Source organism: Tachyglossus aculeatus, chromosome 8 (assembly GCF_015852505.1).
Source record: "Tachyglossus aculeatus isolate mTacAcu1 chromosome 8, mTacAcu1.pri, whole genome shotgun sequence".
NCBI classification, from domain to species: domain Eukaryota; kingdom Metazoa; phylum Chordata; class Mammalia; order Monotremata; family Tachyglossidae; genus Tachyglossus; species Tachyglossus aculeatus.
Genome location: NC_052073.1, coordinates 6,932,078 through 6,945,979, shown reverse-complemented (window position 1 = coordinate 6,945,979; position 13,902 = coordinate 6,932,078). Strand labels below are relative to the sequence as shown.

General features: G+C 47.3%; 1 protein-coding gene across 1 annotated transcript in view; it reads left to right on the top strand.

Moving 5' to 3' along the window:
* The window catches only part of HNF4A (hepatocyte nuclear factor 4 alpha), a 40,486-nt gene that overhangs the window by 2,365 nt on the left and 24,219 nt on the right, over window positions 1–13,902 (top strand). The window contains exon 2 of the mRNA XM_038750559.1: window positions 8,424–8,598. Coding sequence (XP_038606487.1) covers window positions 8,424–8,598 — 175 coding nt within the window. The remainder of the gene's footprint in view (window positions 1–8,423; window positions 8,599–13,902) is intronic.

Here is a 13,902-nt window from a genome sequence, read left to right as displayed (position 1 = left end):
CCCAGTGCTTAGAACAGTGCTTTCCACATAGTAAATGCTTAATAAATGCCGTCATTCCCTCATCTGTAAAATGGGGATTAAGACTGTGAGCCTCACGGGGGACAACCTGATCACCTTGTAACCACCCCAGTGCTTAGAACAGTGCTTTCCACATAGTAAATGCTTAATAAATGCCATCATTACCTCATCTGTAAAATGGGGATTAAGACTGTGAGCCTCACGTGGGACAACCTGATCACTTTGTATCCCCCCAGCGCTTAGAACAGTGCTTTGCACATAGTTATCGCTTAACAAAGCGATTATTATTTGTTATCATTATTATTATTATTATCATTATTATTATTATTGCCAACTGTCTTGTTCTCTCCAAGTGCTCAGGGGTACAGTGCTCTGTGGCCAGTTGTGCTCAGGAAATGCTATTGATATGATTAGAGGTGAATTCACTGAAGAGCCGTGTGGGCAATTGCCACAGTAGGTGGATGTGACCCGGATACACAGCCCAAAAGCCTGATCCGACCTTGGGGTTCTGGGAGGCGGGGGAAGGATTACGGATAACAGTAATAATAATATACTAACTGTGCTATTCTTTTCAGCACTTACTATTTGCCAGGAACTGTCCTAAGCCCTGTGGTGATACAGATGAATCAGCTCAGACACAGTCGCTGTCCCACAGGGCGCTCACAGTCTAAGAGGGAGAGAGAACAGGTGTTCCCCCCCTCATTTTACAGATGTGGTAGCTGAGGCCCAGTGACTTACCCAAGGTCACTTAGTAGCCAAGCAGTAGAGTTGGGATTAGAGTTCAGGCACACTGACTTCCAGGACTCAGTTCTCTGAGGCCTCACTTCTCTGTGCCTCAGTTTCCTCAACTGTAAAATGTGGATTTAATACCTATTCGCCCACTTAGACCATGAGCCCCACATGGGACAGGGCCTGAGTCCAGGCTGATAAAGTTGTATCTACCCCAGTGCTTAGAACGGTGCTTAATACATCGTAAGTGCTTAACAAATACCATAAAAAAATGCCCCATTCTCCTCTTCCAAGTAATTAGTACAGTGTTCTGCCCAAAGTAAGCACTCAGCAGATATCATTGATTGACGATGGATGGGTTGTACTCTTCTGAATCTTCCGTGTCCTGTTCATTGGCTTGCTTGGACCCCGAGGACTGTCCCGCTTCCTCCTTCATAGTATAAGCGCTTCAACATCTTCCCCTCCCCGGAACTCCTGCCATCATCTAGTACAGTGCTCTTGCGGTTAGCGGATGCTCAGTAGGTGATTTTGGCCGGCCAAAGAGGGGCTGGTGAAGGAAGCGGGGGGAATCCTGGGGAGTTGGGGATGGGGAAGCGATCAGAACGTTGATTTTTCCGAAGCGAAAGGATTTGAAACTCGCTCTTCAGCTGCCTCTCTTGGCTGCTGAGCCAAGTAAGGGCTGCCTCAGGCTGAGCTGGGCCCTGGCACAGGGAGACGGGTTCAGGTGTTTGAGTGTACTCTCCGATGGGAGGGACAAGAATAGCCCCTCAAAGAGTCTGGGGACTCGGGGAGAGTGGCTGGCTCTCCGGGCTTCTCCTATCACTGCACTCTGTCTCATCCCTACTTCGGGGCCGCGAGAGGGCCGGGGATTTTCAGCCAAAGCTGTGTTTGCCCTGTGCCAACCTTGGAGGCCTGAGGAATTTTCTGTTCTAGGGGAAAATTGTGTGGGGTCGACTCTCTCTCCTTCCTCAAGCTCCCTGGATTTCGGGATTCCGGAGATCCTCCTGCCAGGGTAATGTCTCCCGCCCAGCCCAAGGTGTTTGCCCAGCTCCCGGTACCTGGCTCTGAGCTGCCCGGGGTTGACGATTGCTTCGCTTTGGGGCCTGGAGGGCGGGAGGCTTGTTGAGATGGGGGAGAGCGGGAGGGGAGAGGCAAGAGCTTAACAATTACCCCTCTCTCAGCAAATAATTCACAGACTATGGGGGCCTGAAGTCAGGACTGCTGGACCCCTGACTTTGAGCTCACGCTTGACCCTTTGAAGGGAGAGATTCATTTATTCAATCCCATTTATTGAGCTCTTGCTGTGTGCAGAGCACTGTACTAAGTGTTCGGGAGTTATTTATTTATTTATTTTACTTGTACACATCTATTCTATTTATTTTATTTTGTTAGTATGTTTGGTTTTGTTCTCTGTCTCCCCCTTTTAGACTGTGAGCCCACTATTGGGTAGGGACTGTCTCTATATGTTGCCAACTTGTACTTCCCAAGAGCTTAATACAGTGCTCTGCACACAGTAAACGCTCAATAAATACGATTGATGATGATGATGATGAGAGTACAGTACAACAATAAACAGACACATTCCCTGCCCACACGAGCTTATAGTCTGGAGGATGAGCAGAGGACCCCGGTCTTCACTTGGTCAAAATGAGATTTCCATTATTATTAATATAATTATTAATAATAATAACACTGATAATAATAATGGTACTTGTTAAGCGCTTACTCTGTGTTGAGCACTGTCCCAAGTGCTGGGGTAGATACAGGGTAATCAGGTTGGGTACCAGTCCCTGTCCCACATGGGGCGCACACTCTTAATACCCATTTCACAGATGAGGTAACTGAGGCCCAGAGAAATGAAGTGACTTATCCAAGGTCACACAGCAGACATGTGGCAGAACCGGGATTAGAACCCAGGTCCTTCTGACTCTCAGGCCCGGGCTCTAACCATTAAGCAATGCTGCTTCCCTCAGAACTGCCAAGATAATAATAATCATGGTCTTTGTTAAGCGCTTACTTTGTGCCAGGCACTGTTCTAAGCGCTGAGGTGACTACAAGCAAATCGCTTTGGACACAGTCCCTATCACACTTGGGACTCATAGTCTTCATCCCCACTTTACAGATGAGGCAACTGAGGCACAGAGAAGTGAAATGACTTGCCCAAAGTCACACAGAAGACAAAATGGGGTTTGCGTGGCAACAAGTTTCCACTGGTGTTGGGAGACCCTGGAAGGTGCAGGGAAGTGACTGGAGTCAAATAGGTCTCCTCCACCCTTTCTTTTTTAATGGTATTTGTTAAGTGCTTACTAAGGGCCAGACACTGTACAAAGCATTGGGGAAGATACAAGCTAATCAGGTTGGATCCAGTCCACGTCCCACATGGGGCTCACAATCTTAATCCCCATTTTACAAATGGTGAAACGGAAGCTGAGAGAAGTTAGATGAGTCTCAGTTGCCTTCATGGACTCCCCCTCTCCCTCCCACCCCCTGAGGGAGTTCCTGAGGGTTCAGTTTGTGGTCCCCTTCTATTTTCCATCTACAACCACTCACCTGGAGAACTAGTTCACTCCCATGGCTTCAACTACCACCTCTAGGCAGTTGATTCCCAAATCTCCATCTCCAGCCCCGATCTCCCTCCCTCTCTACAGCCTTGCATTTCCTCCTCCCTAAAAGACACATCTACTTGGATGTCCTCCTGACACCTCAAACATAACACGTTCAAAGACATACGAGAGCTCCTTATCTTCCCACCCAAACCGTATCCTTTCCCTGACTTTCCCATCCCTGTAGCCAGCACCACCATCCTTCCTATCTCACAAGCTCATAACCTTGGCGTTATGCTTGACTTCTTTCTCTCATTCAACCCACATATTCAATCCGTCACTAAATCTTGTCAGTCCCACCTTCACAACATTTCTATAATCTGCCCTTTCCTTCACATCCAAGTGCTACTACATTAATACAATCACTCATCGTATCCCACCTGGATTACTGAATCAGCCTCCTCGCTGACCTCCCAGCCTCCTGTCTCTCCCCACTCCAGTCCGTACTTCACTCTGTTGCCCGGATCATTCTTCTACGGAAACGCTCGGGACGTGTTCCCCCACACCTCAAGAAACTCCAGTCGTTGCCCATCCACTTCCGAATCAAACAAAAACTCTTCACTATTGGCTTTAAAGCATTCAATCACCTTTGTTCCTCCTATCTCACCTCGCTCCTCTCTTATTACAACCCAGCCCACACACTTCATTCCCCCGGTGCTAACCTTCTCACTGTGCCCCAATCTCATCCATCTCACAGATGACCCCTCGCCCACATCCTTCCTCTAGCCTGGAGCACCCTCCTTCCTCAAAGCCAGCAAAGAATTACTCTCCCTGGCTTCAAAGCCTAAGTGAAGGCCCATTTCCTCCAAGAGGCCTTCCCTGACTAAGCCCCCCTTTCCTCTTCTCCCACTCCCTTCTGCTTTGCTACCTTTTTTAATCCCCCTTCCCAGCCATTTATTTATTTATATTAATGTCCGTCTCCCCCACTCTAGACTTTAAGCTCATGGTGCACATGGAATGTGTCTGTTTATTGTTGTATTGAACTCTCCCAAGCGCTTAGTACAGTGCTCTGCACACAGTAAGTGTTCAATAAATATGATTGAAAGAAGGAATGAATGAGTACCCTCTCTGGGCCCTAGTTTCCTCATCTGTAAAAATGGGAGTCAAATACCTGTTTTCTCTCCCTTTAGACTGTGACACTCACATGGTTCAAAGATTGCATCAAATCTGGTTATCTTGAATCCCATTGCTTAGCATGATGCCTGGCCCATAGTAAGCATTTAAAAAATACCATCATTATCAAGAGGGAGAAAAGACAAGCTAGACACCATTCTGGAGCTGAAAGAAGTGTGAATTTCGCAGACCGTCAGCTTAGTCCCTTTCCTCCATTCAGAGATTCTGCCACCTCTCTTGATTATTCATGTCAGATCGCGATTGCCCTTGACTTTAGGACATAACTTGGCACACAGAAAGCGCTTGATAAATACGACTGTTGGCGTCTAACAATTTGATTTTATGGTACATTTCCAAGCGCTTTAATACAGCGCTCTGCAGACGGTAAGGGCTCGATGAATACCTTTGATTGAGTGATTGTTGATTGATTTTTATTAAAGCCACCGCAGAGCTTGCCTCCAATCCTCGGCCAGGAACAGCTGACATTGGAGCAAGGAAGAACTGCTGTACTGAGGACTTACTGTGTTCAGAGCACTATATTAAGCGCTTGGGAGAGTACACTAAAAGAGAGTTGGTGGACATGGTCCCTGTCCCCAAGGGGAATGTACACTGTAAGCTCATTACAGGCAGGGAACATGTCTACGGATTCTGTTCTATTGTAATCTCTCAAGTGTTTAGCACAGTGTTCTCCACATAGTAAGCGCTCAATAAATACCACTGATTACAAGGAGCAAACTTCTAGCTCCCTTGGTGGGGATGGAGACCTGATGTCTAGATTATGATCTCGCTGTGGGCAGGGAATGTGTCTGTTTGTTGTTATATTGTACTCTTCCAAGGGCTTAGTATAGTGCTTTGCACACAGTAAGTGCTCAATACGTACAATTGAATGAATAAATGATGTGTGTCTTTCTTCTCAGCTTTTCTGGGGCTGTCTGGGCTTCCCCAACCCCTTAGCCTGGTGTCCTTCAGGAGGGATAGTTTTGGCCCTTCGGAGGTTCTGCTCGCTTGACTTCAACTCCAAACCAGTTCTCGCTATAAAACCCATGGAGTCGCATGGGCTGGAGAGATCTCTGCAGAGATCCAGGCTCCGAGAAAAGCTCCGATTGCCTCTACCTATCCCAGCACTTAGAATAGTTCTGGACACATAATAAGTGCTTAACAAACACCATAATGATAATAATAATTAATAATACAAAGAGAAGCAAGTCTGCTTCTTTTTCCCTCTCCCTGCTGCCGCTAGCCTTCCCGCTCCTTGGTTTCTCCCAGTGGCTTCCCTGACCTGGAATTCTCCAGCCTGGAACCACCTCGTGGGAAACGCCTCCGACTCAAGGTTTAAAAGCAACAACAAAATATCGGAGTAAATTACCTGGTTTTATGGGTGGTTTTGAAAATTCAGGCACAACCGATTGCCAGTTTTAAAACGTGGCGGTATGATGTTAGTTTTGATTTCTATGGATCACAATCTGCTCAATCAATGGTATTTATCGAGTGCTTACTGTGTGCAGAGCACTATCCTAAGCGCTTGGGAGAGTACGATATAACAGAGTTGGTAGCTTCTGGCTCATAAATGACTGCAGCGTGGCTTAGACTTGGGAGTCAGAGGTCATGGGTTCTAATCCCGGCTCTGCCACATGTCAGCTGTGTGACCTTGGGCAAGTCACTTAACTTCTCTGAGCCTCAGTTCCCTCATCTGTAAAATGGGGATGAAGAATGTGAGCCCCACTTGGGACAACCTGATCACCTTGTATCCTCTCCAGCGCTTAGAACAGTGCTTTGCACATAGTAAGCGCTTAACAAATGCCATTATTATTATTATTATTGTAGACTCTCGCCAACCCTGCCCATAGTTCCAATCTGTGAACTTCCCTCTCTGTCTCACCAGGGTCACACTCTGCTAGAATCAGCTCCTCCGGGATAGGGTTTTTGTTGATTAACTTGTCTGTGCTTTCCCAAACGCTTAGTACAGTGCTCTGCACAGAGGAGGGGTTCAACAAATCCATTGATGGATTGATGGATTGATTACTGAGAAGTCCAGCCTGAAAGTGTAGATTGTCTCGGTGTCTTCCTCTAGTCAACCAATTGATGATATTTATTGAGTACTTATTGTGTGCAGAGCACTGTACTAAGTGCTTGGGAGAGTAGGGTTCAGTAAGGTAGGTAGACATAATCGATGCTCGCAAGGAAAGCTTAAAGAGGCTCTTCTGTGGTCCTCAGCAGATTCTCAATTCTCTGACCACCTTCACCCCTCTGGGTGATTCTCTGATTTGCTTGATTCAGCTCTTGTCTGAGCCAAGTCCTCATCGTCGAGTAGCCTGAGGCCTGGAGTTTCCTCTTGTTTTGCCATTGATTTTGGTCTATCATCTTCATTGTTGTGTGTTTTAAAAATTGGGATAAAACTGGGTTTGAAATTTCAGATATCACCATGGCTTTATATTAATGATCTACCGTGAGCTGAGGAAACCCCAATCTCTTTCCAGAGGGTGGCCTGGGCATGATAATGGCATTTATTGGGCACTCTCTGAGGGCTAAATACCAAACTAATCACTTGGGAAAGTACCACAGGAGTGAATCACCTGTTCCCTGCCCCAAGGCATGTACACTCTATTTTTCCAGAAACGAGGAACTTTTGACACATTCCAACTTTTATCAACAAGTGCGCTCAACCACCTCTTCAACCAAGGCCAACTGAGGGCAATTTGTAAAATGGACGTACATCCATTTTAGCAGTGACAGTATTAAGGAATGCTTTTCTTTTTTTTTTTTCTTTTTTAAAAATGGTACTTATGTGTCAGGGTGTCAGGCACTGTTCTAAGCGTTGGGGTAGATGCGAAGTAATCGGGTTGGACACATGTCCCACATGGGGCTCACAGTCACAGATGAAGCAACTGAGGCAAGGAGAAGTGAAGGGACTAACCCAAGGTCATACAGCAGACGGGTGGCAGAGCCGGGACTAGAACATGGAGGCTTGTGACTCCTGGGCCAATGTTCTAACCATTAGGGCATGCTATTAAAAAAAAATGAAATACAGAAACTAGGGAAGCAGTGTGGCTTGATGGACGAGCCTGGGCCCAGACGTCAGGAGACCTGGGTTCTAATCCTGGCTCTGCCACTTGCCCGTTTTGTGACCCTGGACAAGTTGCTTCACTTCTCTGTGCCTGAGTTGCCTTGTCTGTAAAACGGGAATAATGGCTGTGAGCCCGTGGGCGATAGGGACCGTGTCCAATCTGATGGCCTTGTGTCTAGCACAGGGCTTGGTACATAGTAAGCGCTTAACAAATACCATTATTATGCTTAGGTTCAATGGAGTGGAAACCCTAAAGCTTCACCCCCTCTCCATATTAGGCTAGATCTCTGACCAGGAGGGGTGACACGAAAAACAGCATAGACTGGTGGCTAGAGCCCGGGCCTGGGGAGCCAGAAGGACTTGGGTTCTAATCCCGGCTCCACCACTTGTCTGCTGGGTGACTTTGGGCAAATCACTTCACTTCTCCGGACTTCAGTTAGCTCATCTGTAAACTGGAGTGTAAGACCGTGGGCTCCATGTGGAACATGGACTGTGTCCAATTTGATTCCCTTGTATCTACTCTAGCGCTTAGTACGGTCCCTGGTACATAGTGTGCTTCGAACGGTGCTTGGCACATAGTAAGCCCTTAACAAATACCATCATTATTGTAACAAATCTCATAAAAGAGGCATCTTCTGGGGCGTACATATCTATTCTATTTATTTTATTTTGTTAGAATGCTTGGTTTTGTCCTCTGTCTCCCCCTTTTAGACTGTGAGCCCACTGTTGGGTAGGGACTGTCTCTATATGTTGCCAATTTGTACTTCCCAAGTGCTTAGTACAGTGCTCTGCACACAGTAAGCGCTCAATAAATACGATTGATGATGATGATGACGATGTACTGATGCACTCCCCTCCACCTCCTCCTCTTCCCTCCCCGGCTCTTTCCGCCCCAGACGTCTCCCCGTCCGAGGGAGTCAACCTCAGTGCCCCCAACAGCCTGGGCATCGGCGCTCTGTGTGCCATCTGCGGAGACCGGGCCACGGGCAAGCATTATGGGGCCTCCAGCTGCGACGGTTGCAAGGGATTCTTCCGGAGGAGCGTGAGAAAAAATCACATGTACTCCTGCAGGTGAGAAGGGAGGGGGATGGCAGAGAGGGTGAGGGGGCCGGGCGAACCGCTCCCTGGGGTGGGCAGAGGGGGTGGCTGGAGGGAAGAAGGCTTCTGCATCTTCCTCACCGGCTGGAAAACACCAAAAGAGCCGAGGAACGGGGAGGTAGGATTCATTCAGTCAGTCAGTCATATTTATTGAGCGCTTACTGCGTGCAGAGCGCTGGACTAAGCGCTTGGAAACTACCACTCGGCGACAGATAGAGACAATCCCTACCCAACAACGGGTTCAAGGTCCAGAAGCCGGGCTCACACCCTCTCCCCACCCAGGATTGTTAATAATCATAATCATCATAATGATAGTATTCGTTAAGTGCTTACTATGTGTCAAGCCCTGTTCTAAGCAGTGGGGTGGAGGCAAGGTAATCAGGTTGGACACAGTCCCTGTCCCACATGGGGCTCACAGGCTTACTCCCCATTTTGCAGCTGAGGGAACTGAGGCCCGGAGAAGTGAATTCCTTCATTCATTCGATTGTATTTGTTGAGTGCTTACTGTGCGCAGGGCACTGCACTAAGCGCTTGAAAAGTACCATTCAGTAGCAAATACAGACAATTCCTGCCCAACAACAGGCTCACAGTCTAGAAGGGGGGAGACAGACATCAAAACAAATAAATAGGCATCAATAGCATCAATGGAATAAATAAATAAATATACACATCATAAATAAAATAAATAGAATAATAAATATGTACATATATACTACTAATAATAATTATAGTATTGGTTAAGCATTTACTATGTGCCAAGCACTGTTCTAAGCAGTGGGGTAGATACAGGGTAATCAGGTTGTCCCACATGGGAGCTCACACTGTTAATCCTCCTTTTACAGATGAGGTAACTGAGGCCCAGAGATGTTAAGTGACTTGCGCCCATGTTGTTGGGTAGGGACTGTCTCTATATGTTGCCGACTTGTACTTTCCAAGCACTTAGTACAGTGCTCTGCACACAGTAAGAGCTCAATAAATACAATTGAGAAGCAGCATGGCTCAGTGGAAAGAGCACGGGATTTGGAGTCAGAGGTCATGGGTTCAAATCCCGGCTGTGCCAATTGTCAGCTGTGTGACTTTGGGCAAGTCACTTCACTTCTCTGGGCCTCAGTTACCTCATCTGGAAAATGGGGATTAAGATTGTCCCAGCCCCCCCGGGACAATCTGATCACCTTGTAACCTCCCCAGCGCTTAGAACAGTGCTTTGCACATAGTAAGCGCTTAATAAATGCCATCATTATTATTATTATTGCCCAAGATCACCCAGCAGATAAATGGAGGAACCAGGATTAGAAACCACGTCTTCTGACTCCCAAGCCCGTGCTCTTTGACACTAGGCTGTGCCTGAAGTCCCGGGGTCAGACCATTCCCTGCTCCCCCACTGTAGCTCAGACCCCAGGAAGGCACATCCCAAATGCCTCGTATACAAATCGTACCCCATCATGGAGGGAACGCAATGCACAGGAAGCGGGTCGTTCTACCTATCACTGATGCCCAGGTGGCACCAGGCACCCAGTGTATCCTGTTCTGTCCCACAGAGCCCGGCTAGAGGACTCCCCGAAGGCCCCTCAGACACTTCATCGGCTCCCTCACCGCTCCTTATCCTCGCTCCTCTCCCGCCTCATCCCAGCCCTCATGCTTTGCTCCTCTCCGGCCAACCCGGGCTTCGTTCTCATCTTCCTTCCCTTCCTCCTGGAACTCCCTCCCCCTTCATATCCCTTCTCTCCTTCTCATCATCAATCATATTTATTGAGCGCTTACTGTGTGCAGAGCACTGTACTAAGCGCTTGGGAAGTACAAGTTGGCAACATATAGAGACAGTCCCTACCCAACAGTGGGCTCCAGCCCAGCCCGCACCCTCCGCTCCTCTGCCACCGCTAACCTCCTCACTGGGCCTCGTTCTCGCCTGTCCAGCCGTCGTCCCCCTGCCCACGTCCTTCCCCTAGCCTAGATTAATAATAATAATAATAATGTTGGCATTTGTTAAGCGCTTACTATGTGCAAAGCACTGTTCTAAGCGCTGGGAGGGATACAAAGTGATCAGGTTGTCCCACGTGGGGTTCACAGTCCTAATCCCCATTTTACAGGTGAGGGAACTGAGGCTCAGAGAGGTTAAGTGACTTGCCCAAGGTCACTGTGAGCCCCACGTGGGACAACCTGATTACCTTGTATCTACCCCAGCGCTTAGAACAGTGCTTTTCACATAGTAAGCACTTAACAAATACCAACAGTATTATGTGGCAGCCCTCCACACATTCACCAAGCTAGCTCTCTTCCTCCCTTCAATTCAAAGCCCCAAAGCTCACCTCCTCCAGGAGGCCTTCCCAGGCTGAGCCCCTTTTTTCCTCTCCTCCTCCCCACCCCCCTGCCCTACCTCCTTCCCCTCCCCACAGCACCTGTATAAATACTTGTACAGATTTATTACTTTATTGATTTTACTTGTATGTATTTACTATATTTCTTTTGTTAATGATGTGCATATAGCCATAATTCTATTTATTCTGATGATTTTGACACCTGTCTACATGTTTTGTTTTGTAGTCTGCCTCCCCCTTCTAGACTGTGAGCCCATTGGTGGGTAGGGACCGTCTCTATATGTTGCCGCTTGGACTTCCCAAGTACAGTGCTCTGCACACAGTAAGCGCTCAATAAATACGATTGAATGAATGAAAGAATGAATGAATGAATATCCCGCAGGCCCCAGACTCTCCCTGTCTTCAAAGCCCTTCAAAAGCCCAACTCCTCCAGGAGACCTTCCCTGATTTATCTCTCATAGCCCCTCCGGTAGCACTCATCCTCATCACCCGCACTGCACTTTTCCTAAGGATCTTTATTCATTCAATCGTATTTATTGAGCGTTTACTGTGTGCAGAGCACTGTACTAAGCACTTGGAAAGTACAAGTTGGCAACATATAGAGATGGTCCCTACCCAACAATGGGCTCACAGTCTAGAAGACTACCCTCTATTTCTTCCCCTGGCTGTAATTTATTTTAGTGTCCATCTTCCCCACTAGATTTCAAGCTCTCCGAGGGCAGGGATTGTGTCTACTAACTTGATTATAGACTCCCAAGCGTTTAGCACAGTGCTGTGTGCAACGGAAGGGCATAAATGCCATTAGTTGATTGACTGAGGGAGGTCAAGGCGGGGTGAGCGGGGACCACCATAATCCGCCCTGACCCTGGAGGCTGATGTGACACTGGGAGAAGAGATGGTGAGTTTCCCGATAATAATAATAATGATGGCATTGGTGAAGCGCTTACTATGTGCCAAGCACTGTTCTAAGCACTGGGGGATACAAGGTGATCAGATGGTCCCACGTGGGGCTCACAGTCTTAATCCCCATTTTACAGATGAGGGTACTGAGGCACAGAGAAGTGAAGTGACTTGCCCCAAATCACACATATGACAAGGGGCGGAGCCGGGATTAGAACCCAAGACCTCTGACTCCCAAGCCCGATGCATTTTGGAAGCAGAGGAGTAGCCCAGGAACCCCCAGATTCAGAGATAGCCACTTCCTGGGGTCATCATCATCATCATTCATTCATTCCATCGTATTTATTGAGCGCTTACTGTGTGCAGAGCACTGTACTAAGCGCTTGGGAAGTACATGTTGGCAACATATAGAGACGGTCCCTACCCAACAACGGGCTCAAAGTCTAGAAGGGGGAGGCAGACAAAAAAACAAAACATATTAACAAAATAAATAGAATATGTACAAGTAAAATAGAGTAATAAATATGTACAAACTTATATACATGGTAGGGACCGTCTCTGGATGTTGCCAACTTCATCATCATCAATCGTATTTATTGAGCGCTTACTGGCCTGTGGTAGCCTCCCTCCCCCCTCCCTCCTGTAGGCCTTGGATCCCACCACTCGCTAACCAAAGAAAACCATTCAACCAGAGAAACACGGAAGAAGAAACGCTCATCACCAACCTCCTCCAGTCAATCAATCGTATCTATTGAGCGCTTACTGGGTGCCGAGCACTACTAAGCGCTGGAAGAGGACAATATAACAACACACAGCCACATTTCCTGCCCACAACAAGTTTGCAGTCTAGAGGGGGGGAAAGACATACAATAATAATGGTACTTGTTTAAACACTTACTGTGGGTCAAACACTGTTCTAAGCACAAGTTAATCAGGTTGGGTATAGTTCCTGTCCCATATTGGGCACACACTTTTAGTCCCCATTTTTTACAGATGAGGTAACTGAATGTATATAACATTCAGATGTGAATATAAATAAATCAACGACAGGTATGGGCATACGTGCTGTGGGGTTGGGAGGGGGGATGAATAAAAGGAGCAAGTCAGGGTGACGCAGAAGGGAGAGGGAGAAGAAGAAAGGAGGGCGCAGTCAGGGAAGGCTTCTTGGAGGAGATGGGCCTTCAATAAGGCTTTGAAGTAAGGGAAAGTAATTGTCTAGACCCTCATTATTAAATTTAAAGCCTGTTTGGATCCAGGGTCTGGGTCTAATCCTCATCAGGGTATTTTCTCCCAACACTCAGCAAACAGCTTTGCCCACAGTCTACGCTCAAGAAGCAGCATGGCTTAATGGACAGAGCCAAGGCTCGAGAGTCAGAGGTTGTGGGTTCTAATTCATTCAATCGTATTTATTGAGCGCTTACTGTGTGCAGAGCACTGGACTAAGCACTCGATCCCGGCTCCACCACTAATCACTAATCACTAATCACTAATCACCACTAACCACCGTGTGACTTTGGGCAAGTCACTTCACTTCTTTGGGTCTCAGTTACCTCATGTGGAAAATGGGGATGAAGACTGTGAGCCTCACGTGGGACAACCTGATGACCTTGTATCTACCCCACTGCTTAGAACAGTGCTTGGCACATAGTAAGCGCTTAACAAATACCATCGTTATTATTATTGCTATTATTACTACTTAACAAATGAATAAACAAATGTAAAATCCCCGTTCCTCACCGAGTCTGATACAGAGTTCAACTGAGAGCCATAAATTGGGTGAGACTTAGCAGCTTTGAAGTCCATAAATAACCTTGTGGCTGTAAATGTGATTTCTGAAGTGCTGAGGTTCCTCATTCAGTCATTCATTCAATCATATTTATTCCAGCCACTGCCCCACCCCTTAGCCGTCTGTTCCCCCAAGGGGAAGAGGGAGTCCCCCAGCAGTGATGAGGCGGACAGTAAGAATTATCCTCCTCCTTCCAAAATCCCTGAAAGAACAATTCATTCCTGATTGGAAAAGCTCTTCTCAGCTGGGAAACTGAGGCAGAGAGCACCAAGTCTA